General features: G+C 55.5%; 1 protein-coding gene across 7 annotated transcripts in view; it reads left to right on the top strand.

Annotated features, from left to right (window-relative positions):
• The window catches only part of LOC119091239 (putative phospholipid-transporting ATPase IA), a 48,349-nt gene that overhangs the window by 15,993 nt on the left and 5,252 nt on the right, over nt 1-27,104 (top strand). For all 7 annotated transcript variants that reach the window (XR_005093386.1, XR_005093387.1, XM_037213902.1 and 4 more), the window contains 16 exons: nt 3,034-3,132; nt 8,738-8,898; nt 9,379-9,576; nt 10,073-10,350; nt 11,360-11,469; nt 15,812-16,027; nt 17,528-17,660; nt 18,059-18,210; nt 19,671-19,856; nt 21,227-21,364; nt 22,671-22,823; nt 23,200-23,397; nt 23,804-24,148; nt 24,556-24,678; nt 25,973-26,113; nt 26,686-26,927. Coding sequence is in view for 5 of the 7 variants with exons in the window: in XM_037213902.1 (XP_037069797.1) it covers nt 3,034-3,132; nt 8,738-8,898; nt 9,379-9,576; nt 10,073-10,350; nt 11,360-11,469; nt 15,812-16,027; nt 17,528-17,660; nt 18,059-18,210; nt 19,671-19,856; nt 21,227-21,364; nt 22,671-22,823; nt 23,200-23,397; nt 23,804-24,148; nt 24,556-24,678; nt 25,973-26,113; nt 26,686-26,927 (2,873 nt within the window). In the remaining 2 variants the exon portion in view is untranslated. The remainder of the gene's footprint in view (nt 1-3,033; nt 3,133-8,737; nt 8,899-9,378; nt 9,577-10,072; nt 10,351-11,359; nt 11,470-15,811; nt 16,028-17,527; nt 17,661-18,058; nt 18,211-19,670; nt 19,857-21,226; nt 21,365-22,670; nt 22,824-23,199; nt 23,398-23,803; nt 24,149-24,555; nt 24,679-25,972; nt 26,114-26,685; nt 26,928-27,104) is intronic.

Raw genomic sequence — 27,104 nt, 5'->3', positions numbered from 1 at the left:
GCCCAAACCCCTTTAATTGAAAAGGCGCAGTACGCACTCGCGCAAATGTTAAAGACGTACTACCACATGTGAAGTGTGTACCGTCCGTCGTAGTCCTGACGAAGGGCACGACCATGCGGCGAGGATGTTGTTCCCAACAGCACTGTTATGTTTTCTGAAGCTGTCCCATCACGTTCACGAAGCGGTGCAACGCTTGGTGATGGGCCAGTCGCATCATGCTGGAAAGGTCGCCGGGCGGGCTGGCATTTTGCCAGGGCGCCGCCCCACACTGTCAATAAGTCCGGTAATGGGGCAAACACAGACCTTTCAGAGGCCTCTTGCCATCTCCATTGTCCTGCTGTAACGAATCGGAGCGACTTTGTCGACGACAGTTTGGTCGATTCAACTTGTGTCTTGTCTCACCCAAAATGGTCTACTCTCCATTTTTTTCCAGTATGCATATTGGCCGCGTCATTTCGCAGTGGACGCCATGCGCGACGCAGTCAACTGGATATGGAAAAAGCTAGAGGAAGGCGAGGGTGTGTCGTTAACGACGCTGGACTTGAGTAAAGCGTTTGATAGCGTGAACCACGGCGTCGTGGACCAACTTGAGTGGCACGGCGTACAGTCAGCGTGTTTGTGGAGCCTCCTGGGCGACCATAAATAAACAGTGAGCGGCGTCTCCTACACCCCGCCCTCCCCGATCCACCGAGTACTCAAAGGGTCCATCGTCGAACCAAGGCTCTTCCTCATCCTGATCAACAACCTGTCCTCATTCCTCAGTTGGTTGGTTGAATTTTGAACCATTGCGCCACATGGATCATGTCATGGTTCCATTCCCGAAGGCAAAGTGCGCTTCGAAAAGAACCACTATGGTAAACGCTATAAGGGAGAAATCAAAGTCAGAGTATTACGTTTCGTGGAATTCACGAGATAATGGCTACATGTTTGCATATTTTTTTGTTTAAACAGTGTTTCAACCTTTCGTAGCATGCAGTACACAGACATTTGGACATAGCGGTGTGTTGCAAACATTACAGAACATGCACGTGGGAAAAACGAGGCAAATACGAAGTTGCTGTCATAGTGGTGAGCAAGGAGTGAAATCAGATTTCTCCCATAGGGCCGGCTACTTCAAATATAAATTTTGAGCTATTCAGGACTTCGAGAAAACTGGCATTACTGATCAAGTCGTATGCGCGTGATGTGACAATAAGTGAAAAGTACAAAAAGGTGGTGCACTCCCTTTAAAAGCCGTCTTGCAGGTGCGGCATCCCTTATCTCCGGGACGTTGTAAGTCGATAAATGTAGGCAAACAAAGTGGTCCGGAGCCTATTGTGATTTTTTCAAAATGAAGATTATGTGCGATGGATGTTTTTCAATAGTTGTTTTGTGCATCCCCTGGCTGTCTTTTTGCATTGTTTTATTGTTTTGACGAACTTCTCCACTTGCGCTTTTTCCGCGACGGAAACTTTTCCTAAGCTAACTCACCTTTTCCACATCGTCTAACAATCAAGGCATTGCCTTCTTAACTTTCAACTCAGCCTTATGAAACAGGTTTTCATCTACGCAGGTGATATCAAATGTCCATCTCATGGTTGTTCTGTTTTTGTTCCGGCTTTTAGGAGTGCCTAAGAGAGGCTGCCAAGGTCAGACTGCCTAGCCTCCTGAAGCGGTTCAGTGTGTAGGTTCTACGGATATCCTTTACCTTGACACGCGCTCGGGTGGGGGTCAGATTGCCCCCCCCCCCCCCACCCAAGGTGTTTCCAGAATGGCTTCCGAACGGCGCGGTGCAGCCGCGCCAAAATTTGCATAGCTGTAGACAATTGAATAGCGGATCGTTTGACATCAAAAATTTGGATATACCTCGTAAGGTTGCTGACCTATGGCAAGTCAAAGTCAGGCCATGGTTTCAGCGAAGCCAATTTCAACGGAATCGTTCAATCTCATGCGACTACGAAGTGTTAGGCAAGGCCATACATCACTGAGATGCTTTCTTAGGCAACGCAAGTATTGAATGAGCAAATTGTGTTGACGTAAGGTCAGGTATAAAGGTCAAACCAAGGTCAAAACCAGTCTGTTTTATTACTCTAGGGCTTGCCGTACGGAATAGTTTCTGGTGCTCATTTCGAATTTATCGAGCAGGAACCGCATCATATATCTTCCAAGGACTTCATGGAGGTCAGAATAGGTCATTAACCTAAAATGACCCAGGTCAACATTTTGTTTTTAGAAACATACTGCTTAGCGTAATCTTTGTCGCTTATTCAAATGCAAAACTCAGAGCAGTCTGCATGATTTTGGTCACCATGACATTCAAAAGATGAAACAAGGTTACTGACCTTAACTGAGCATATGACCTTTTGCTTAGAAACGGTTATCTAGGTTCTGGGGCACTTTGGAAACCAACTTGCAATTTGACCTTGTTTGACGTTATTTGACCCGAAGGTCATGACCGAGAAACTTAAAACCGTGACCTAAGTGAGTTCACGTACAGGTTAACACACTCTAAATTTGGTGTCTGTAGCCCTCTTAGTTCCCGAGATCTCAGGGGGGTCAAATTGACTCTCCCCACCCGAGCGAAGGGTATCTAGCCGGCCACCCGGGCGCGTGTTAAAGTAAAATCGAATTTGCCAATTTAAGCTTGATAGATTCTCCTACTCTGGGCTAACTTCCTATTTCCTTTCACTCGGATTACCTTTTAATGGTTCGCCGGAGTTTATTCCGGATCATTTTGTGTTTGGTGGACAGAGGATTGGCTGAATCAGAATGAGTTACGATGTCTGAACTTGTGCGTTTCATGCGACGCTCAGTTTCTCCCTTGTTTATGTTATCCCACGTTTCCAGAGCGGTGAACGCTGCTGATGTTATCCTACTTTTCCAGAGCGACGAAAGCCGAGTGAGACTGAGAAACTGACTGAGAAAGCCACCCCTTACCCACCACCCGAAAGCTCTATTGAAAACCCCCGGGCCCGATGCAAGGAATTGAAGTACGCGTAACAGCGGCAGACTTCCCTGCCGCAACGTTCATCCACCGCTTGCTCCTTGTTTCAGCAAATACCGGATGTGTCTCCTACCGGCAAGTACACCACGCTGACGCCACTGGTGTGCATCCTGACCATATCGGCCGTCAAGGAGTTCATAGAGGACTGGGTGAGTCACGGTCGGTCATCGCGGCTGGGGGCTGCGACCGCCCGGCGGCCGGGGCCCGGCGGCGGTGGCCGGGCGCCTGCCGGGCGCCAGCCGAGAGGCACGTGACACGCCGCCTGCAACGAACTGACTCATCGGCTCAGCGTACAGGTCGCTGGCGGTGGTGTCCGCATGTGGAGCGCGCGGCGGGCTGGTGAGCCGGTCGGTGGTCGGTGCAGGCGCATATGCCATGGAGCCGTGTGCATGCGCTTGCGACAAAGGCTGCGATTGTGGTGTCGGAGATTGACGGGGGTATTTTCCCGATGACCTCACTTGGATGTGGCGCATGGGCGCGGGACCGGCGGGGGTATTCCCGGACACATACATCGCGCTTTCGGCAGTGAGGCCGCACACAGCGCTGCAGGCCGGCCGTGAGGCCTAGGAGCGGGGCCGGTTGGACACTCCATTTGTGCATTGCTTCACGCCACCGGCATCACGCGACACATGAGTGTTTGTGTGCCAGCGGAGCATGCAACGAGAGCAGTCTGCTGCGTTCGAAGTGGTCACCGTTTGTTTAAGTTGCGCTGGTAACGGCGGCGCTCCGCTGCGCAATGGCTGACCGGGGGGAGGGAGGGGGGGGGGGGGGGGGGAGCGGAGCCAGAGAGCGAAGGGCAGCATGACGCTGGAACAGGACGCGTCGCCGGAACAGCCGGCCCCGCTCGTCTGCGGTGCCTCAGAGCCGACCTGACAGGCAGAGCCAGTGTGTGGTCGGCGAGCGGCCGTTCGGACTGAGACACGGGCTTCGTCGCTCATCCACGGGCGAGATCGCACAGCGTAGCAATATTGGGCGTGTGCCGCGGTCGGCACGACCCCGAAGCTGCCCTTATTTCCGGTGGAACGTCGGCCTGTCCGTGACAGCGGTCGTTTGGCTGGGTTATGTCATGTCAGCTCAGACGGTCGTCAGGGAAATCAGTTCCCTGCCGTCTTGCTCGTATTAACGAGCAGAGCTGCGTGTGCGAATGTGCCGTAGAGGAGTGGTGCATCGCTAGATGTGCTTCATCCACCTTTACCCATTGGCCTGCTGCCTTGTTCCCCGCTGTGCTGACTCGGTCAGCCCGTACAGCCGGTTGGCGCTGAGCGTGGCACCTGCACCACGGTGTTGGTGTACGTGCGCGCCAAAGCTACGTCATAATTATTCATTTGTATATGCATTTGAGGGGCATGGGTAGCAAGTATTTTGGACGTGTTGCCAAACCACCGCATTTCGGACCCATCCAACAAATGACAGCAACAAACCAGTGACCAACAAGCGACCAAGCATGTGTTTATGTGCAGACATGAGGGGGCGGTCCCTCGTTGACAGACCCCCATCCATGTGCCACACATGTGGCATGGGTAGTATACTTCATTTACCGCAATAGCAGCACTGTGACCAACATCAATTTCTATTAGTCACTTAGCCGCCTGTTTTCACCGCCTGAACAGGCACCTGAGGCCTGCTGACGCCCCACTAGGCACCTTAGCTCTGCGGACGCCCACTTCCTACATGGGACTAGCCCTGCCCTTCTGATGGCAGGGCAAAGGGCTATCCCTTTTGCTCCGCATGCGCTCAATTATCAACCTGTTTTAACAATTTTGTGGGATTCCGTTTTGCGTCCTCGGGATACGTTCCTGAATCTTAAATATTGAAATGTTGTCATTTTCGATCAATTTCGAAATCATTATCGATTCGCGTTGGTCGCGTCGAAAAGGTTTGGTAAATGTGACAACCACCCGATCATCTGATCAACAAGCAACTGATCAAAATACCCTATATTTTCTTTGGTTTCTTTGGCCTCTGCTGTCCTTCCCCCCGACTAGAAGTTTTTGAGGTTTTAAATTTTATCTGCACTTCGTCGAGAGAGATCAAATGCTCTTGGGGTGTTCAAAATGGGCCGGGCAGTTCCCCGAGATCTCACTGACCGCGGGATCTGACAGACCGCGGGATCCACACCCACTATGCCGGAGTAGGATTTCCCGGAGGCCGGCCGGCATAGAGTTAAACTACGGAACTTTTCGTCAGGCACCACCTACTGGCGATGTAACCGGAGCTCCGTGTGCGGTCAATTGCCGACGGCGGACAGCCGGTCCACGGTCAGGGACCGACGGCGGGCAGCCAGTCCACGGTCAGGGACCGACGGCGGACAGCCGGTTCACGGTCAGGGGCTGACGGCGGACAGCCGGTCTACAGTCAGGGGCCGACGGCGGGCAGCCGGTCCACGGTCAGGGGCTGGCGGCGGACAGCCGGTCCACGGTCAGGGGCCGACGGCGAGCAGCCGGTCTACGGTCAGGGGCCGACGGCGGGCAGCCAGTCCGTGTTCGGGGACCGACGACGGGCAGCCGGTCCACGGTCAGGGGTCGACGATGGACAGCCAGTCTACGGTCAGGGGCCGACGACGGGCAGCCGGTTCACGGTCAGGGGCCGATGGCGGACAGCCGGCCCGTTGTCAGGGGCCGACAGCGGGCAACCGGTTCACGGCCAGGGGCCGGTGGCCGACAGCCGGGGCAGGTGCGCTGCTGCCGACCAATCCCATCAGTGCCGCTCGCCCCCCGCGAATCGGTGCTCGCCTGACGCCCGGCGACCATCAAAACCTGCCGGCGCGTTGTCACCGGCGGTCACGGCCGGGGCCGGCTGCCGGCGGCGATGGGGCGGACCGGCGCCGAGCCGCCGGCAGCGACGGCGGCCAGCCGGCCCCGCCCGTGATGTGTCAGCCGCCGCCAAGGCCGGGCGGTCCGACCGCGCCCTGGTTATTTATCGTGCTGCGCCTCGCCGTGCGACACACGGCGGCCCCGACCACCGCGCGTCGCACGGCGTGGTCGTATCAGTAGGTCAGACGCCTGCTCTGTGTCACCGGCCGCCAGGCGCGCCGCTTCCCAACGCTTTGCCGAATAGTCACGCTTCTAAAGCCGCACCTGGTGCAGCCGGATGCACTGCAACCGAATGTAATAACCATGTGTTTTGAATCCGCTTCAGAGACGAGCTGGCGGTGACGGTTCAAGTTTTCTATGTTAATAGCTCATGCATAGAATGGTGACCGAGGTCCAAACACGCGAAGCTAGCGTAAAAGATGAGTATATCCGGAAACAGTGACTCATTACTATAACGCCAGTGCCAACCCGGGGTGCTGTCTCTTTGCAACCCGATAACGCTATTCTAAGCATAGCGTGTCGGGTAGTTTTCATTCTTCCGTGAAGCGTCATGGGTTGATCTGCGAGGTCGGCGGCCATCAGCTCAGCATCTGGCCGTAGGCTCGGCATGAATGGTGGCAATGGGAATAAAGTGCAGGCAGAGGGGAGGTGATTTTTGACGATTAACGGTGATCCGCGTTTTTATTAGAAGCAAGAGGATCTTGCTCACCAACAGCGAGAGAGATGGCGAAGAAGGGTGCGGGGAGCAGTTCGCATATGATTGGGGGTGAATAGTTGTTACTTGTAATGAAGAGTAAGTCATTAAGAATAATGCTAAAAATATATATAAATTCGGTTGAATACATTTAATATAGGTCTATAAGTACGAGTACTTCAACAACCTTGGCTTTGTTATCCTGACTCGTCCCATGAGTGATCTGTTGCTTCCACTGCTTACTGTCGTATCAGGAGGTTTGTTGCTTCCACTGCTTACTGTCGTGTCCGGAGGTTTGTTGCATCCACTGCTTACTGTCGTGTCAGGATATTTTTTGCTTCCACTGCTGGCTGTCGTGTCGGATGGCGTCGGTGTATCCACGTTGAGGTGCGCTTGCGTGAAGATTGATCGTGTGAGGCACTCCGTTTTCGGTCGCGACCTTCGCCATAGAAAGCGCATTCTTTCCCATCAAGGTCAAGATGTCTCACCCCTACTTTGTCGTAAAACCGTGTGATCTACCTTCCAACGTGCAATCAGGCTGTGGAAAGTAATGAAATTGAAACTAGAGGAGATGGAAGGACAACATATTGACGAAGAGCATGCCTGCAACCGAAAGCTGTCTTGGTATTTTAGGTGGAAGATCATCGAAACTTGTGCTAATGCGTCATTGCATAAAAGAAACAGACTGTTAGAAAGGCTGAGCTCATCTCTGACAATTGGCTCAAACTTCGGGCCACCATGTGTAAGTCGTTACATGCCCCCTGTTGAGAGTATTGTTTTGGGTTAATCTGTGGGTCACCCAGCATTTTCGTGGAAACAATAGCAGACTTTCCGACGTTATAGCTGGTATGTTGGCATATGCGACCCGGGCCACTCCATTACTTCGAAATCAAGACTGAAAGAAAACCGGTTCTCAAATTAAGTTATCATGTGAGCTTAGATAACAAACTTTCATTTTCATGTTCTTCTAGGCACCGAAGTCACCTGTTTTCACACCTCAGTGTATTGCAACGCCACTGATGTCGGCATATGATTGAAGGGAGCATTAAAACATTTTCATGTCTTTTTAACTGAAATGAACATCATGAAGATCATTCGGTATAGTTAACAGCTCTGTCCTTCGTAAGACCTACACCGTTCTAGTTTCTAAGCTTCGCGCCTGCGCAGGTGTGAAGACTCGTGCAGAATTTCAAGGTCACCCAGGCATCCATGACGCCATAATAACGTCATTCAAATCCTGTCATTCCATTGGCCACGTGGCGATCAAGGCCAAGAAAAATACAGTTGTCAAGTCGTTCATAACTGTCGTTTGTGAGCACGATTTCCAGATATAATGGCCGTCGATTAGCTCTCAATCAGTGTCGTGCAAGGTACGGCGACGCAGTCAAACAATGACGTATTGAGGAGCATATCTACTAAACAGAAAAATTATGCTCTCTAGAGTGGTCTTTTTCACATAACATTATGTCAATAGTTAGAAGTGAGCTTATTTCGTGATAACTGGTGCTCGCTTCAATATCTTCAAACGCGGGACATCCCCGTTAAATAGCGATTGCGAATGTTCAGGTGGGCACCAGAGGTGTGGTGACCGGAGCCAAATCAGAAGCGAGGAGCGTTCCGACGCTGTGCTGGCATGTTTTGCACGCGGAGCTCATGAGATTGAAACAGATCCCGACCAACAGCGGACGCTAGCGGGCGATGACATCTAACACCATCTGAACCAGGAAAGCTAGAAGCAAGCAGATTATAGAGGTCTAGAGACACCGAAAAATTTAGCAATGAAAGTATCCATCTTTTTTGCAAAACGCTACATTTTTCCGAAACTTTCCACAGACCTTTATAGAACGTGTCCGTCGCACCATCACCGATCATCAGCCGTCACCACGGGATGGCGTCTTGTACAGATAGTGGCCCAGGCATGAAACTGATCATAAGTTAATGTTGATCATGTAGTACTCAGTCAGTAGCAATATATTATCACTAGCATGAAGCTATTTGCCTTCAAGACCGTCAAGCAATTAAGTTCCGGGTTCAAATGTGACCCAACGAAGCGATGTCTGCAGGTTGTTTCGGTAGAGGCAGGGACACCTGTCCAAGAGTACGCTGCCCAGCATGACACGTCGGATGACTGATGGTGTGTGGACGGTGAGATACAGTGCACGCAGAGCGCCGCCAGATGCCACGTGAAGGCATTGGCAGCCCCAAATGTGCGGTTTGAGTTGCACTAACCCCGCGCGTCCTCCGCAGAAGCGGCACCGCGCCGACGACGAGGTCAACAACCGCCAGGTGGAGGTGCTGGACGAACACAACTGGCGCTGGAAGCGCTGGGCCGAGGTGGGCGTCGGCGACTTCTGCAAAATCCGCAGCGACCACTACTTTCCAGCCGACCTGATGCTGCTCTCCTCCAGGTTAGTGCATCTGGACCGGCGGCGTACCGGTCGGGAGTGGCTCCAGTCCAGCACATGCACTCTTGTCGACGATCTGTCGGGAAACTAGAAGGCTCTGTTGGAAGTGAAAGACAGTGGGATCCGGTACCGGAGACGATGCGTCAGTGTTTAAATGTCTTGATCAATGCCGCCATCGTTTTTGTTAGTTCTGCAATAATTTTATGGAAACGTTTGCCTCCTTCTAAAAGCTGGCATGACTATCCTGTGTAATTTACACGTGTTTTTCGGGATTGGAAGGTAGACGTTCAATCCGTAATGGGTCAAATGCTCGGAGTGTGGGCTACACCACTGGCGTCGGGGAGGTGGCGTGTCCAGCCTCCGGTCCGGTCGGGACGTGCGTGGTGTGCTCAGCGGTCGTATGCGCCGCGCCCACATCCGGCCGTCAGGGGTGTAGGCTCTCCCCTCGGGCCTGCCGCGTTGACCCGGCACGCGCGTCCCCAGTGAGCCGCAGGGCTTGTGCTACATCGAGACGGCCAACCTGGACGGGGAGACGAACCTCAAGATCCGCCAGAGCCTGCCGGCGACGGCGCGGCTGCTGGACACGCGCGACCTGGACCAGCTGAGCGCCCGCGTCGACTGCGAGCCGCCCAGCCGGGTCCTATACGAGTTTGTCGGCACGCTGAAGGAGACCGGCAAATCGTGAGCGCCAGCGATCGGGAACGGCCGCCTGTTGGGGAAGCCCTACCGGCTGTGTGTGGTGTGGTGTCGGGCTTACTGGGGATCATCCGTTGTCACGCCTACTCTTCGCACGTCACCCTTGTCTAGCCGCCACCGTTAGCAGCATGTTGTGAGAAATCATTGTTTTTTGCGGCACGTTGTAGATGATTGATTGAATCATGAATCATCATCATTGCGGCGACTGCTAGTTTGTGGTTTATTTTGTCGCCCGGAGACGAGACCAGGACTTGGGTCACGCCCACCGCCCCAGCATTGGTGGCCGACCGGTCGAGACTGTGGGCCCCACGCGGAGGGTTAGGCGTAGAGTCCAGGCTGTGCCATGACCCCTGGGTGCTAGCATTACCGCTGTAGTCTGACTCATGTCATGAGAGGGCTCGCGGTTGCGTGCGTCCCCCCCCCCCTTCACCCCCACAAAAAACGCGCGTCATCGACTCCGTCGTTTTGTCTCATCCGGCAGAGAGGTGGCGCTGGGCCCGAACCAGCTGCTGCTGCGCGGCGCCAAGCTAAAGAACACCACATGGGTGTTCGGCGCTGTCGTCTACACCGGCCACGAGACCAAGTTGATGAAGAACTCGTCGCCGGCGCCGCTGAAGCGCTCGACGGTGGACCAGCGCACCAACACGCAGATCCTGTTCCTGTTCGGCCTGCTGGTGGTCCTGTGCGTTATAAGCGCGGTGGCCAGCGAGTTCTGGACGGTGCGACACCAGGCTACCGACTGGTACCTCGGCCTTGACGGTCAGTGGCCGCTCCCCTCCGCCCACCGACCAGCTGTCGCCCACACAACATTCTGTACACTATTGGTAGGCATGCAGGGGATTATAGGTCAGAAGCGACAGTCACGAGATTGTGCGAACTGCAAGAAGTCGCTGGAGCTGGCCGGGCTGCAGAGCTGGTCATGTGTGGACAGGTCATGTGTTGGTAATCCACAGGATGTGTGTGGATTGTGATGAGGACCACATTGTCGGGCGAGCTTTGGAATCGCTGGGTACAGCTGTGTTCCGGAAGTGCTGGGCCAGCTTGTAGATGGTAATCCGTGGGACTCGTCAGCAGGTCGGTGCATAGTGTCGGGCTGCGCTGCGTTGTGTTGTTCAGGGAGCCGGGCCGATCCGTGCCGGACCGTCAAACAAATGCCGAGTCCTGCGTGCTTGTTGGGACTCGGGCTCGATGCATGTCTTAGTTTCATATCGGCCGTTTTCGCGGAGGGTTACGGTGGCAACGTCTTAAACCGTTCTGAAATCCTCAGATTACTCCCAACGGGTACTTTTGGTTGGAAGCTGTTTCAAGTAAGCTGTTACATTGCCAAACCTTGGGCAACCTTGCACAAGAAGGAATGGACAGATAAGTCAGTAGTAATGGACTTATTTCTCGTAGAGTAACCAGGAGAATTTATAGGTAGATGGATTGATGTTTCTGCTACATGCCTTTATGGAAACGAACATCAGGAGTGATATTCTATTCTTCTGATACTAATATTTGTTTCGATAAAGACATATCACCGAAATATCAATCCATGTAGCTGTACATTCTCATGGTTATTCCACAGAGAATAAGGGTATTAGTACTGCCCCATTTATATGCGTAATGCTCCTCGCAAATGCACTTTACGATTTACGTAAAGGAGCAAGCTGTACTTGAAGCATAACATATGCACATTCAACTTAAAACATGTCTCGGAAAATCGTATGGGATGGGTATATGAGGATGACCGTTGTTTATCAAGACAAGGTGTGCCGTGCTGTTTCAGAGATGTCGACTGTCAATTTCGGATACAACCTCCTGACGTTTATAATCCTGTACAACAACCTGATTCCGATATCGTTGCAAGTCACCGTTGAGATTGCTAGGTTTATCCAGGTAAGGCGTCCGTTTGTGAGGAAAGGCTTGAATTTTTGCATGGTATTTGGTGGGAACTCTTCGCTTTTTGAGCTTAGATGAGACAATGCTAGTAGCTTATGCAATACTTGTATTAGTCGTAAGATGACCAGAGACGTGGAGATATAGATGGATTCATCTTTCGGCTGCATGCTTTTATAAAAACGAAGATCAGTGGCAATTTCAAAATTGCCTGCCGATCCTACTCGATTTTCTGTTTTTTTTCTTCTTTGAATCATAAAGCCACAGTTTTAACAGGTAACCAACATTTGGGAAAGGCCAGGCATCACGCATCACGTACCAGTCACACATACAAGCGATTTCGAGTAAACAGGCATCACGCATCACACATCACTTATGCACGCAAACGATTTTAATTACCGGACAGCGCGCATTACGCGCCAGGCATCGCCCATGCATGTAAGCGATCTTAAGCTATCACGTATCACACATTAAAGCACTAATCACGTTCGCATAGTCGGTCATGATGAGCCCTGTGCGTTAATATCTGGCCTCCGACTTGGTATAAGAGTAGATTTAGTTGTTTTCCTGGCTGGATGGTCTTGTGCTCTGTATATGGCTTCGAACTCTAAAAGGAAAAAAGGTCCGCACCTCCCTGGATTTCAGCCTGAGCGCGTTTTGTTCAAAAGTGGTCGCGGAGAGGGATTTTCTCTTTTGTTTGTGGCGCCGCGCATGTGTTCATTATATACCAAACGAATTGGCCGCGTTGACTCCCAACGCAGACTATGTCCCTCCCATGACTTCCACACAGTTTACCCTTCTTCTCTTGGACCACGTTTTCACGTGCAAACCCCTTGAAACCCAGACTTGCATAAATGACATATATTGCCCCCCCCCCCTTCCCCCCGGCACTTAAGCTTCAAGGTAGAAGATTTCATCAGATGATTTTTTAGCTTATTGCTCTTCCAAGCTATGCGCACGTGCAGTTTTGATGTTCTAACGATATGTTTCATTTTTCAAAGCAAGTGCTCATCTGTGTGAGGTAGTGCTAAGAATTCGTCGTCCGACAGGGCATGTTTCCGTTTCCTGCCGGCCTTTCCCCACGTGCTCTAATTTTTATGGTTCTGTATCTTATTATAGTCTCAATGAAATACAGATGTTGTTTTTATTGATATAAAATAGATAAACTGTTTAATGGCTTTAGCTCTTCCAACATTTTCAAGTCACCGAAGATATCCATTGTCCAACAGCAAAGTTTATAATTTGTTTATGCTCCTCCTTTTTCACTACTCGATCATTTGTTTAGAACCCTATGGAGCATGCTACGATTACATGTAGTGTGCCTAGTGGAAGTTAGATGCGCAGATTTGCGGTGCAGAATTATACCAGAGTTGGTGGGCTTAACAAGGAGCTCCGTTTCTAACGTTGTGCGGCTGTTCGTTCTTTCTGCTGTCACTGGTGTATCCCGGTATTGGATCCCCACTTCTCCTGTATGCCCCATCACGAAGGCTAAATTGGGGTGCTGATTATTCATGAACCCTAAAAATTATTGAAAGACACGGTGTCTGTGCGTCCACACTGCGGCATAATCATCGATGTATCTGGCTAAGAAAGTTGGGTTTAATGGGCTGGCGGCCAGGATTTTCGCTTCAAATTGGTCTTAAAATGTTATCGTTGAAGGCCGAGAGCGTGGGCTCCCCATTACTACGCCCGATTTAGGAAGAATAATATTGTAAGAAGCAAAAGAACCACGCAACGTTGGAAACGGAACTCTTTATCGAGCCCTCCGATCCCGGCATGATTCCGCGCTGTGAATCTGTGTGTGCAACTTTCACTAAGGACAATGTGATTCGTAACATTTTCCATAGGGTCATGAATAATTTAACTAATGAACAAGAAAGAAAGAGCATAAACAACGTATAGACTGCTGTTGGGCAGTGCATATTCTCTACTTCTAGGTAGGATGTTGAAAGAAGTAAAATAATAATTAGAGCACGTGTGGGGGGGGGGGGATGGGTGGTAGGAAACGGTAACATGCCCTTTCGGACGACGGATCCTTGACGCTACCTTGGAAATTCAAACACATCGTTGAAAATCAAACCTGCTCGTGCGAATAGCTTGGAAGAACAATAAGCTAAAAACAGTCTGGTGAAATGTTCTATCTTGAAGCTGAAGTGCCCCGGGGGCGGGGGCGGGGGCGGGGGGGGGGGGGCAGTAGATGTCATTTATGCAAGTGTGAGTCTCAAGAGGTTTGCACGAAAAAAAACCTGGTTTGCGAAATTGAGTGTAAACTGTATGAAAGTCATGGGAGGGACATAGTCTGCGATGGGGAGTCCACGCCCCCAGTTCGGAAGACGGAATAATACCCCTCTCGCCGATCACTTTTTAATAAGACACGCTCGGGCTGAAATCCAGAAAAGTACGGCCTCTATTCATTTTCGAGCTCAGAATCATCTACAGAGCACAAGACCATCCAGCCAGGAAAACAACTGAACCTGTTATAAGACGTCGGAGACCAGACCATAATGCACAGAGCTCATCAAGGCCGATTATGCGAACGTGATTAGTGCCTTGATGTGTGATGCGTGCTAGCGTAAGATCGCCTACATGCATGGGTGATGCCTGGCGCGTAATGCGCGCTGCCTGATAATTGAAATCGTTTGCAAGTATAAGTGATGCGTGATGCCTGTTTAGTTGAAATCGCTTGTATGTATGACTGATGCGCGATGCGTTTACCTGTTAACTGGAATTTGTTTGCGCGTAAACGTATTTTTAACGTATTTAATTCTTAGATATGCACTGTGTCTTATTAATCGCTGACAACTGCTCCTCGTTTAATCCTCTGAATGTTGGTGACCTGTAAAAGCTGTGGGTCGGTGCTTGGATTTGTAGGCAATTTTGGATTTGCCACTGGCATTCGTTTTGATAAAGGCCTGCAGCTGAAATATCAATCCATCCATCTCTCCATTCACCTGGTTGTTCTAGGAGGAATAAGGCTTTTGGTATTGTCTTATTTGTGTGCATAATATTCCTCGGAAATGCACTTGACAACCTAGCTTCTTTGATCCTTTGGATGCCTTGCCTTCGTCGACGGCCATTTTCCACATGGTGTTGTGCTTGCATGAATCCCACACGTCTGGTGATGTGCCGCGCTCTGCACTAGTCCTTCATTGTCTCACTGGTGGCCGGGTAGACTGTTCAAACACACAGTGAACTAATAAGCGGCCATTGGCTTGTGGCGGTCTTGGTCGCCATCGGGAGGCGGCCGTTGCTATCGACAAGAAGGTATGATGGAGAATCCGCGGAGCTATTGGGATAACAGGCTGGGATACGGTTGTACCATAGCTTGGACTAATTCCTTTGGCAAAGTATGCAAAGTGCACTGATGCCGCCATCGGCAAAATGTTGCAAAATATTTTTGACCTCCCTGATCATCTTGCGGCTGGAGTATTGCCTATGTGCTTAAAGCTGCTGAGTATGCAGGTGCTGCACCACGTTGTGGGATTTTCGCCCGCACCCAGTGTAACCCATCATCGTCTTGTTATACTTGTTATCCTCCTTGCTTGCGAACTCGTGCTGCCGTACTCGCTCTTTCTGCCCTGCTCGGCCATGATCGCTGTTCTGTTCAAGACCGGCTTCAAAGAGGCGGTCGAATATGTGGTCTTCCCGACCTCGCGGATTCTCTGCCATCCCGATTAGTTCGTAGGTTCACCAAGTAGCATGTTGCTGTAGCGGGCGTAGCACTTATTTGGATTGGTGGGAGTCCAGGCTGGGCCGTTATTGCTCTCAGTTTAGCCTTTGGCACGCACCCTGTTGCCGTCTGAGGTCGGTGATCGCAGTCTGCTACATGATTGTTGTGAGCTGTGCATGCTCCACAAGGCGAGCACAGTGTATCTGTTTCATGCGCCGTTGTCGTTATACACGTGTTACGTCTTAACAACCGTTAGCGCTATCAAGGCGCCTGGAAGGTTATTGTGACAACGTTATGCAAAGCGACAGCATGACGCACACAGAGTCATAGTCCAAATTTGTCAAGCCTTTTTGCGACAGTGCAATGCATTAGGGTTCGGCTGACTGATGTGTTAATGCGTTTTAATTGAAAATGCCTCCAAAACGGCTGACGTCATAGCGTCTTCACTTATGGCCGAATGGGCCGTTTCCACTCACGTATCATGAAAACTCCAGCGCCAATAACGCATCCTAATACAGTGCCTGCAATGGCCGGTAGTCGCGTGGAGCATCTATGAGACAATCAGTTAGACAATCAGTTAGACAGACAATCAGACGATGCAGTATTAGACAATCAGTCACCCCGTAAAAAGCCTGAGAAGCGACGCTGTTAAACTCGAGCCCTTCCGCACAGGCCCTTTACATAAATATGGACCATGAGATGTACTACGAGCCGACGGACACGCCGGCCATGGCTCGCACTTCCAACCTGAACGAGGAGCTGGGCCAGGTCAAGTACGTGCTCACGGACAAGACGGGCACGCTCACCCAGAACGTGATGGAGTTTAAAAAGTGCACCATCGCCGGCACCAAGTACAGCTCGGCCGAGGAGCTGGATGCTGCGTTGAAGGTGAGAGAGCGAGGGCGGGAGCGAGCGAGAGCGAGAGAGAGAGCGAGCGAGCGAGCGAGCGAGCGAGAGAGAGTGCGAAAGAGAGTGCGAGAGAGAGCGAGAGAGAGAGCGAGAGAGAGTGCGAAAGAGAGTGTGAGAGAGAGCGAGAGAGAGTGCGAAAGAGAGGGCGAGAGAGAGCGAGAGAGAGAGCGAGAGAGAGAGCGAGAGAGAGAGAGGATGAGCAGAGAGAGAGATGAGAGAGAGAAGGACGATGAGATAGATGAGAGAGAGAGAGAGAGAGAAGAGAGAGATGAGAGAGAGAGATGAGAGAGATGAGGCAGACGAGGAGAGATGAGGGAGAGGAGACGGAGGCTGAGAGAAGGAGACGAGAGGCGAGAGAAGAGATGAGAGGAGAGGGAGAGAGGAGGAGAGAGAGAGAGAGAGAGAGAGAGAGAGAGACAGGGAGACAGGAGGAGACAGGGAGACAGGGAGGACAGGGAGACAGGGAGACAGGGAGACAGGGAGAGAGAGTCTTCAGACATATTTAAGGATCAACTGCGAGTGGCCCCCAGTTCTCCTGCTTCATTGCGCACCCATCCCTGCCCTGCTGCGATATGGGTAGAAACCCTTTCGGTAAGCCCATGCTTAGTTTTGTTGTTCCGGCTCTCGCCCACAATTTCCTGTCACCGTTCATCCTGCAAACCTTAAAGTGTCCTTCCTACTGGGGGCTCACGGAGTGACGTTTAGCGCGCCACCGACCAAAATGCCAGAAATACCAGTTTTGGTTCGTCTGAAGATGTCGTGTTCGGTTGCCGATCAAAGGCCACAGGAACAGCATGGTCGTGTTATGGACAGTAGCTGGGGACCGTGGGTAACGGAGCCATCGCTGCCCCCGCCGGAGCGGTAACTGGCTCTGTTTGGGCCCGAGCTGCGGCCGCGCGTGGTCCTGACCTCCGCCGACTGGTTAGCGCCGCCGTGCTGCCGGCCGGGGCCGTGCTCCTGGCCAGCGGCGGGCCAGCAGCCCACTGAACACAGCGATGTCCTGTGCTGCCTCGGACGCCATTTCCCAGCCAGCGGGGTGCCCTTGTTCGCCGGACGGTGTCCACGTCCGGAAATCGAAACAACGCCGCTGGGTGGTCCTGGTTTTATTTCCGGTTGGGGCTAGCGCCAAAGCAGGCCATAGTAGGGAGCATCTGCACCGCCTTGCGTTATGTTCGTCAGCACAAGTGGTCCGTATCATGCATTCGTGTGTTGTTTTCCTGATCCCGAAACCTGGCAGCTGATAACCGTCTACTTGTGATCAACTAGCGACTTCGCCAATGGTCTCATCCTTTCCTGAAGCCATTGTCTGAGTTTCAACTGCCGCCGTGTCAGAATCATTCCGCAACTTGTTTAGATCTAACTAAATAATGTGGCCTCGCTTGTCCCCAGCAGTGCTGTCTAATGTCATGACTCTGGAGCGGCTGAAGGCAGGCTGAGCGACCGTGACCGGCCTGCGGCGCCGCCCCTCGCTGCCGGCAGGACCGCGACCCCAGCCTGCAGTCGGGTGACGTTATCCAGGACTTCCTGCTGATGGTGGCGGTGTGTCACACTGTGATCCCCGAGGAGCAGGAGCGCGCCTCCGGCAAGGTCGTCTACCACGCCGCCAGTCCAGGTCAGCGGCGGTGCGCGGTCCGCGCGCACCGGCCGAGCCGCCGCGGCGCCACCGCTCAGGCGTCAGCGACGCCCGGTGTCCGAGCGGTTGCCGCGTGCGACCGTGACTTGGGTCTCGAGCGCGTGACGGCGGGCTGTCTGACCGTGCGACAGTGGTGCCGACGCGGCGCGGGTGCAGCACGCATCGACCTGCGCCGTCACGCCCTCGCGTGACGCAGCCGCTGGCATGGGCCGCGTCCGACTGCCAGCGGTCGGCTCGTGTCGCCCCTCGACCGAGGGTCCGATCGGTCATCATGTCGACCCTCTCAGCCGTGTTCTAACCGCTGTGACTGATTTGCCGGACACCTGGCGCTGTGGCAACGCTCGGCTGACGCGGCTGACGGCAGCGTTTGGCGGCAGACGAGCGCGCCCTGGTGGAGGGCGCCAGCCGCCTGGGCTACACCTTCACCACGCGCACGCCGCAGACGCTCTCGGTGGATGTGCACGGCCAGCTGCTGCAGATCGAGGTGCTGAACGTCCTCGAGTTCACCAGCACCAGGAAGCGCATGTCGGTAAGGCATGGCCTCGGTGTTGTCGCCTATCGAGGGTCGGCGTTGGGACGGCCCGTCCCGCCCCGGGGCGTGACTGCTCGCGCCGTGCGCCTCCTGGAGAGGCCGCGGCAGTCGACGGCCACCTCCGAGCCGGTGCACGGATGGGGCGCGGCGCGTGCCCCGTTTGCACGCAGAGTCGTCCCAGGGGAGGGTGCGGGCCGCTGGCAGGAGGTCACAGCCTGCGGGCACGAGGCGCAGTTGCGTCGGCCGGCGGGCGGGGGTGTTACCCGGCTCACCGGACGGGACCGAGCCGGACGTGACCAGAGCTCATGCCGGTGGGGACGAGACCGAGCCGGACCGTGGGTCCCGAGCCGGACGTGGCCAGAGCTCATGCCGGTGGGGACGGGACCGAGCCGGACCTTGGCCAGAGCTCTGGCCAGTGGGGACGGGACTGAGCCGGACCGTGGCCGGAGTTCTGGTTGTTGTGGACGGGACTGAGCCGGACCATGGCCGGGGTTCTGGTTGTTGTGGACGGGACTGAGCCGGACCGTGGCCAGAGCTCTAGTCGGTGGCGACGGGATCGAGCCGGACCGCGACCAGGGCTCTGGTCGGTAGGAACGGGACCGAGCCGGACCTTGGCCAGAGCTCTGTTCAGCGGGGACGGGACCGAGACGGACCGTGGCCGGGGTTCTGGTTGTTGTGGACGGGACTGAGCCGGACCGCGACCAGAGCTCTGGTCGGTGGGGACGGGACCGAGCCGCTGTCGTGTCGGGCCGGGGCACGGCTGACATACAGTGGCGCCTCGCGTGTCGCTGGGCTATGGCGGAGCGTCACGCTCGGCTGGTGGGGTCGCCGGCGCCACCGCACAGCATCGCTTCGCCAAATTATGACGATAGGTGCTGTTTTTGTGGCGCGTTTTGTATTGGTGTCTGACCTCATAACGGGCCACCCAATTTGCTCCCTAGAGCTAGATGAGCACATTTTTCCGCTGCTGCGTTTCCCGCATTTCCCACACGCCATGCAAGCATGTATATATATATATATATATATATATATATATATATATATATATATATATATGTATATAGGCTTCGTGTTAATGCCTTTGTGTTGGCGCGCGATGTTTGTGTGGAAGTCAGCCTGTCAACCGTGTGTTTTGGTTAGCCACGCATTGGTTGTCGCACGCTACCAAGCTGAGTGTCTCATGAGTTCGGAGGTCATACGCTGATGACCACGAGCGCAGCTTAAAGCGTAGAGTTTTGACCATGTCGTCTGTTCGCCTTGTGGCGTCGGTTAAACAGTGTCTCCTGGTATGTTAAAAGTCGTTTATTATCAGCACGAAAATTCCAAGCTCATGTTGCTGGTCAGGCTGGAGCGCCAAGTCTTGCGTGTTAATATCCAGCTGACTGCCGCCGGCGCTTGCTGGTCACTGGGCGGCGGCGACGGCACGCCGGTGGTGATCGGCCCGGCCTCCCCTCCAGGTGATCATCCGCCAACCCAACGGGCGTATCCAGTTGATGTGCAAGGGCGCCGACACGGTCATCTACGAGCGGCTGGGCGACCCGCGCTACAAGGACGAGACGCTCTCGCACCTGGCCGAGTTTGCCAGCGAGGGCCTGCGCACGCTCTGCCTGGCCGTGGCTGACATCGGCGACCAGGAGTACACGGTACGGTGGCGACGGCTCCGCTGCTGCCTGGCCGTGGCTGACAACGGCGATCAGGAGTACACGGTACGGTGGCGACGGCTCCGCTGCTGCCGCCGCCGCCGGTGCCGGGGTCAGACGCTGACCGGTGCGCCCCATCACTGGGAGCCGGCGCGTGGGGTGACTGAAGAGCCGCGGCGCACGTCTGGTGCGCCGGATATTGTCGGGTTAGCCGCGAATGCTGGAGCCTTATTAGTATTTTTACTCGACTGATCATCGCGGGTGCGTGGAGTGGTCCTCCATAGCAGAAGCCTTTCCCAGACATTGTACACGGCAGTACCGTTGTAGCTGTCGACAGCAGCGATAAGACCACCACTGACCACGTAACCGTGATTGACGGCTGGAGAAGAGCTGCAGGGCGTCAGGTGACCTCATCCAATGCTATACACTGGTCTGTTTTGTTCCAGTATCATAGTTACACCAGCCCTGCTGCACTGATGCAATGACGAGATTTTATTACGAGGCGGCTTGATTTTGTTTGGATATTGTAGCTTGTAGACTTCAGGACAGTCAGGTGCACCTCAGACACAGCCCAGACACAGAACATGTCTCCAACGCTGCAGGTCAGTGGTCAGATGTCGATATTTTGAGTTGGGACTCGGGCGCGATAGCCCTGGCGCGCGTAACACCGTCAAGATGTGTTGCAACCACGACAAAGCTGTCGGTAACCGACGGAAGGGAGCACGCCAGCGAGAGGCCGGAAACCGGCTAGGGGTTTAATTCCGAAAGCAAGCTTACGGATATTGGGGCTCTGACGGCTTACGGGCAACGGCCCTCTACGGCCGAGATTTCGATCGGCGAGCAGCTACCTGGCCACTGCAAGTGTAAGTACAAATTTCGTCGGGCGTCGCGTTTAAAAGATGCGGTATTTTCTACCAAAAGTATGCACCGCAGTTGTGCGTGCCCATGCACTGCTTCACTCGTGTGAAGCTGTGTCGCACGATCGTGCCACGCTCGAACTGGCCGCGCTGGGTGTGGACTGGAGCCTCCGATGGCCGCCGGGCCGCACCCGAACTGGCCGCGCTGGGTGTGGACTGGAGTCTCCGCTGGCCGCCGTGCCACACTCGAACTGGCCGCGCTGGGTGTGGACTGGAGCCTCCGGTGGCCGCCGGGCCGCACTCGAAGTGGCCGCGCTGGGTGTCGACTAGAGTCTCCGCTGGCCGCCGGGCCGCACTCGAACTGGCCGCGCTGGGTGTGGACTGGAGCCTCCGGTGGCCGCCGGGCCGCACCCGAACTGGCCGCGCTGGGTGTCGACTAGAGTCTCCGCTGGCCGCCGGGCCACACTTGAACTGGCCGCGCTGGGTGTGGACTGGAGCCTCCGTCGACCCCCGCAGGAATGGATGGAGACCTACCACAAGGCGTCGACGGCGATCCAGTGCCGCGAGGAGAAGATCGAGGACGCTGCCCGGCTGATCGAGACCAACCTGGTGCTGCTCGGCGCCACCGCCATCGAGGACAAGCTGCAGGACCAGGTGCGCGACGATCAGGGGCTGGAACTCAGCTATGGTGCTGGGGCCTGGGGCGGAGCTCTGCGCGACTGTCTAGAGTCGGGGAAGGGGCACTGCGTGACGGTGAGGGGCTGGTGGTGGGGCACTGCGCGACGGTGGGGGGCTGGTGGTGGGGCACTGCGCGACGGTGGGGGGCTGGTGGTGGGGCACTGCGCGACGGTCAGGAGCCGGGGGCGGGATGGTCAGGATCGGGGGAGGGGTACCGCGACAGCCTGGGGCCAGAGAGGGGCACTGCGCGACAGGGGTCGGGTTCGGGCGAGGCACTGGGTGACGGTAGGGCTCTTGCCGTTACCTCCGGGGTTCAGGACGCCGTGGTCCGCTGTTCCGTCACCAAAGCCTCTGTTCGGAGCGGTATTCTGTTGTCAAAAGAGCAGCAGGAGGACCGTGTGTCATCGGATATTTTCTGTCGCAAGCATCACATGGGCTATGCGTAACATTGACGATGCTTAAAACTGGGCAAAACTTACGTCCTCAAATGGCTGGGTGTGGGGCGGCGGCGCAGATGGCACGAAACACTTGCCAGCTATGTTTATTTGGCCCGGATGCTGCGGATAGCAGGGTGATTGTTCTGGCCCTGCTGGCGTGCGGAATGCGGTGCAGAGGACCGTACCATGGGCCGCGCGAACCCCAGTCTGTCACACGCGCAACCTCTTGGACGCCGGGCTGTTCTTTGCTCCAAGTGGGGGGTCAGCGGGTGTGGCATGCGATCTCGTCGGATACGGTCATATTTTCTCGGTGTTCCACTATTACACCCTGATGAAATTCGGAGGGTTTGGGTACAATAGGCGAGCGTCCACAGAGCGTGGCCGACTGTTGGTCAAATGGACGTCGGATGGTGTTTGTGAACAAGCTTTTTAACGACCATAGAAGATCACGTTTCAGTTGGCGCCAGGTAGTTTCCCAGTGTGGCTATACTCAGGTAACCCGTTGGCTTGTTGATTTATTACGTTACTAACGCAGGACGATTCCGCCATGTCACTGGACGAGTTGCATGGCTTGCTCTCTAGAAAAATGTGCACAGACATAATATAAATGCATCTCGTGTACAAGTCAAAACGTAATTTTCTATTCCGGCAATCCGCACACATCATGTCAGGTCACCACCGTGCATGATATCTAGTGGGCCAGTCTGTTGGGACAACGCAATTGTGGCACCAAGGTGCGCGTAAACGCGTGAGGTGCGTAACGCTGGTGTGCTCGCCGCTCGCGGCGCGTGCGCTGGAGCCGGTGCCGCGCCGCGCCGTGACCGGACGTGTTGCCGCGCCGCCAGGTGCCCGAGACCATCGAGTCGCTGCTGGCGGCCGATATTCACGTCTGGGTGCTGACCGGCGACAAGCAGGAGACGGCCATCAACATCGGCCACTCGTCCCGCCTGCTCCACTCCAAGATGCCGCTGCTGCTTCTCAACGAGGACGGACTGGACGTGAGCGCGGGGGCTGGCCCGGGCTGGGGCGTGCGGGGCCGGGGCGGCCGCTTTGGTACCGGCGGCGCGGGGTCAACCACGTCATCATCTGGGTTTTGGCGTGCTGCGATAGATACGCCGCGTGCGGACGAATGCACGCTGCTGATTGTTGACTTGCGTTTGAGTTACAATGGCACGGTGCTCGTTTCGTGAGCGGATAGATGCGATGAGACGCCCCTTTAACGAACTACGTCTTGCTGTGCCGCGTCGGCCGCTGTGTACATTGCGGCCGTGCCGCTGGGCTGGCCGGACCTGACCCCCGGCCGCCGACGGGACGCGGGGCAGCCGCGCCTGCCGGCCGGCCGCGATGCTGACCGTCTGATGGCGCTGCCGGCAGCGGACACGCGCCGTGGTGACGGAGCGGCTGAACGAGATGCGGGAGCACCGCGAGGAGGCCGGCCAGGTGGCGCTCATCATCGACGGCCGAACGCTGCAGTACGCGCTGACGCACGAGCTGCGCGCCGAGTTCATGGAGCTTTGCCTGGGCTGCCGCAGCGTCATCTGCTGCCGCGTCAGTCCCGGCCAGAAGGCTGAGGTCAGCGCCAGGCGGCGGCGGCGGCCGGCAGTCATGCTCTGGCTCCGGGTGTGCCGCGAGACCCTAACCAGCGCGGTCAGATCACAGGCCATGGGACCCTAACCAGTCTGGTTAGGGCCTGAGATGGGCCTCAGTTGACTGCACTTGCTCGGCAGAGAGAATGTTCTCCGCGTTCAGAATTCGGTCCTGTTTGTTTCTGCCGAACACTCCTGGGTGAGAACGTTGTGTCGGAACACGCTTATTGCTAAGTTGACTGGACACCGTGGCGTCCGCAGTCCCGAACCCAGGAGGTATCACGTGACGTCTGTCCGCGGTGTTGCGTCCACCTTCCGCTGGGCCTGCGCGCCGCTGCTCGGTGGTGTCGATGGTCGCCGTGGCGCTGGTGACCAAGTCCGGGTGCCGGCAGATCACCGAGCTGGTGACGCAGCAGACCAAGGCCGTCACGCTGGCCATCGGCGACGGCGCCAACGACGTGGCCATGATCCAGGCGGCGCACGTGGGCGTGGGCATCGCCGGCGTGGAGGGCCTGCAGGCGGCGCACGCCTCGGACTACGCCATCGGCCAGTTCCGCTTCCTGGCCCGCCTGCTGCTCGTGCACGGCGCCTGGAACTACAGCCGGCTGACGAACGTCATCCTGTACAGCTTCTACAAGAACATCTGCCTGTACGTGGTGGAGCTGTGGTACGCCATCTACTCCGGCTGGTCCGGGCAGGTGGTATTCGAACGCTGGACCATCGCCGCCTACAATCTGGTGAGTGCCCGCCGCGGGCGTCTCCTCTGAAACATTGCCGGGAGACGGACGGAACGCTTTTGGATGAGGTGCACCCAGTTGTCCCCGGAATCGTGTTCTCCTTTCATAAAGCCAATTTGACACATAGAGCTACAGAGACGCTTTGAATGATGTGTGGCGTGCCTCACAGTTCCGGCGTTTATTACCCCCGGTGTTGTTGGGTTTGAGGACGAGGTCGGAATGGCGGCTGCGCTTCGGTAGCACCACGGACTTGGCGTCGTCGTCCCGGGAGCAGTCGTGAAAGGCTTGCCGCATGACGCTGGGCAGCCGTGGCTGGGCTGGGTGGGGCGCCGGGCGCCGCTGGCAGGTTCTGTCGCTCTGTGTGTCCACACCGGTGTCAGTGACGCTCGGGCCCCCGACGCCGCCAGCTCTTCACCTCCGTGCCGCCGCTCATCATGGGCTTCATCGACCGCTCGTGCAGCGCCGAGACGCGTATGAAGTACCCCCAGCTCTACAAAACCTCACAGCAGGGACAGCTCTTCAGCGTCCAGGTCGGTACTCCGCGGTCACGTGGTGCCCACTGCGGGCGGGGTCACGGTGGATCGCAGTGGTGTCGGCTATTCAGCACCTCGGGCGTCGTTGGGCGTCGCGTGTGTACCTAGTTGCTAAGTGGCGGGTGTTATTAAGTGGGTGGTCAAGGCTAGCTGACATAAAGCAGCACTGTCGAATGCAATTTGTGAACAAGAGACGGAACTAGATACCGTCTTAATGACCAGAGTCCTCATTTTGGTCGTGCGATGATGACGGGGTTAAGTTGGTCAGCACTCACTGAGCCCACAGCTGCCATTCATTGAAATGATTGGATGGTCTGGTCATGACGTACTTCTGGGCGGATTTTTTCATACTGCGATACTGCGCCCGGGACAGCCTGCCGACTCACTTAGAAGGCAGATTTGTGAATCTATTCGGACGATCAGGGCCCTGGCTGCCGCGTGTCCCCGGATAGATGCTCTGCTACTGGGACAGCATGATAGCTTCACCGTGATAGTTAGCTCATCGTAGCTCACTGCTCCCCGGAGAAACGTTGACTCACCGCCCCTGCACAGCCGTACTGGCGAACATTTACAGCAGCACGGTCGCCTGTGTAAATTGCGGTCTCCTTCGGTCCGATTTCCCCGTCAGATGCACTAGATCTTGGGACGAGGTCCAGTCCTGATATTTGGCCCTCAGTGCTGTCGCGCCCCCTCGACATATCAACAACACACGCTTCATGACAACAGCAGGCATCCTGTGAACGGGCCACATTCGGTCAGCAACGTGATGCCGCCCAGTGCCGGTACGGCGGTTCTGGCCATCGGCTTGATCGTCCGCCATCGCCGCCGGCCCCAGCTGCTTTTCTCAGCGATGTGGCCTCAGTGTTCTCATCGCCAGTGTCTGTCTGGACTCGCGCGGTCTGACTCGGCCCGATCTGGCATGACCTGGCACGACCCGGACATTTGTTCTGAATTTGACCTCCCCTGACCCTCATAAATGTGGCTGGGGCGGTGGCGCTCTCGGTGACCGTGTGCTGACTGGCCTGACGTGACCTGACCTGACCATGGCAGGTTTCTGGCTTTGGATCATCAATGCGTTGGTGCACTTGGTTGTGCTGTGCTGACTGTTCTGACCTGACCTGACCTGACCTGACCTGACCTGACCTGGCCTGGCCTGATGACCCGACTCTGGCAGGTTTTCTGGCTGTGGATCATCAACGCGTGGGTACACTCGGTGGTGCTGTTCTGGCTGGCCTGACCTGGCCTGACCTGACTTGACCTGACCTGACCTAACTTGACCTTACCCTGGCAGGTTTTCTGGCTGTGGATCATCAACGCGTTGGTACACTCGGTGATGCTGTTCTGGCTGTCGTTCGGCGCCATGGAGCAGGACGTGGCGTGGTCCAGCGGCAGGAATGCTGGCTACCTCATGCTCGGCAACATGGTCTACACGGTGTGTACTCTTGGCCGCTGTCGCGTGGCAGAAAGCAGTAAACATATGTTCTATCTGACGATCTCCTAATCTGAGGTGTTCCCCGGCGATGTCTGTGGTGTGATGAAATGTACTTTTCGCTGTATAAACCGTGTTAACTATAGTCGTGTTCCGCGGATTCCCTCAGTATATGCGTATTGATGCTTCCTTCACTGCTCTGGGAAGTTACGGAGTATTTTTTATATTATTTTCCAGGTACCTTTATTTTCACTACCTTGATTACTGTAACATGCCATCGCTTAATCAGCCGACAAGCTCTGGCGTCCCTTCTGCTGCTTTCTCGCGGTAAAGTTTCTCCCAGCGATCAATTAACATCACACAGTCGACCATTCCCGCTCGTGAGCGTTCGCCACCCTGCGGGGCTCGGCCGGTACGGCGGGGCTGGACATCGCCCGATCATCGTCGGGTGCCGGGAGGGTGCGTGCTGCCGGCGGCGGCCACCGCGCGCGGACGCAGTGGTGCCGCGGTGTCGGCCTGTCCGGCCCGCGGCGGTGCTGTGTGGTGACGGCGTCTGACCGTCCGGCCCCCGGCAGTACGTGGTGGTGACGGTGTCGCTGAAGGCTGGTCTGGAGATGAAGGCCTGGACGTGCCTGACCCACCTGGCCATCTGGGGCTCGATCGTCGTCTGGTTCGTCTTTCTCTTCGTGTACGCCCAGCTGCCGTTGGCGGACGACATCCTCGGCCTGCACACCATGATCTTCAGCTCGCCCGTCTTCTGGTTTGGCCTGCTTCTGGTGCCGACCGTCACCATACTGCCAGACGTGCTGTTCAAGAGGTGGGCACGCCGCTGCTGTCGGCCGGCCTCGCGCGCTGGACCGCCAGCACGGCCCGCGGTCCGCCGCAGACGCCGCCGGCACGGAGCTCCCGCGCGACCTGAGCCGCCTCACAGGCCGCCAATGTTTGAAGCTGGTCGTGTCAGTTGGTATGGGCGCTTGTCATTTCCGGCAGAGGT

This window comes from Pollicipes pollicipes, unplaced genomic scaffold, assembly GCF_011947565.3.
Source record: "Pollicipes pollicipes isolate AB1234 unplaced genomic scaffold, Ppol_2.1 Scaffold_3447;HRSCAF=4054_pilon_pilon_pilon, whole genome shotgun sequence".
Lineage (NCBI taxonomy): Eukaryota > Metazoa > Arthropoda > Thecostraca > Pollicipedomorpha > Pollicipedidae > Pollicipes > Pollicipes pollicipes.
This window is presented reverse-complemented; position numbering and strand designations above follow the sequence as displayed.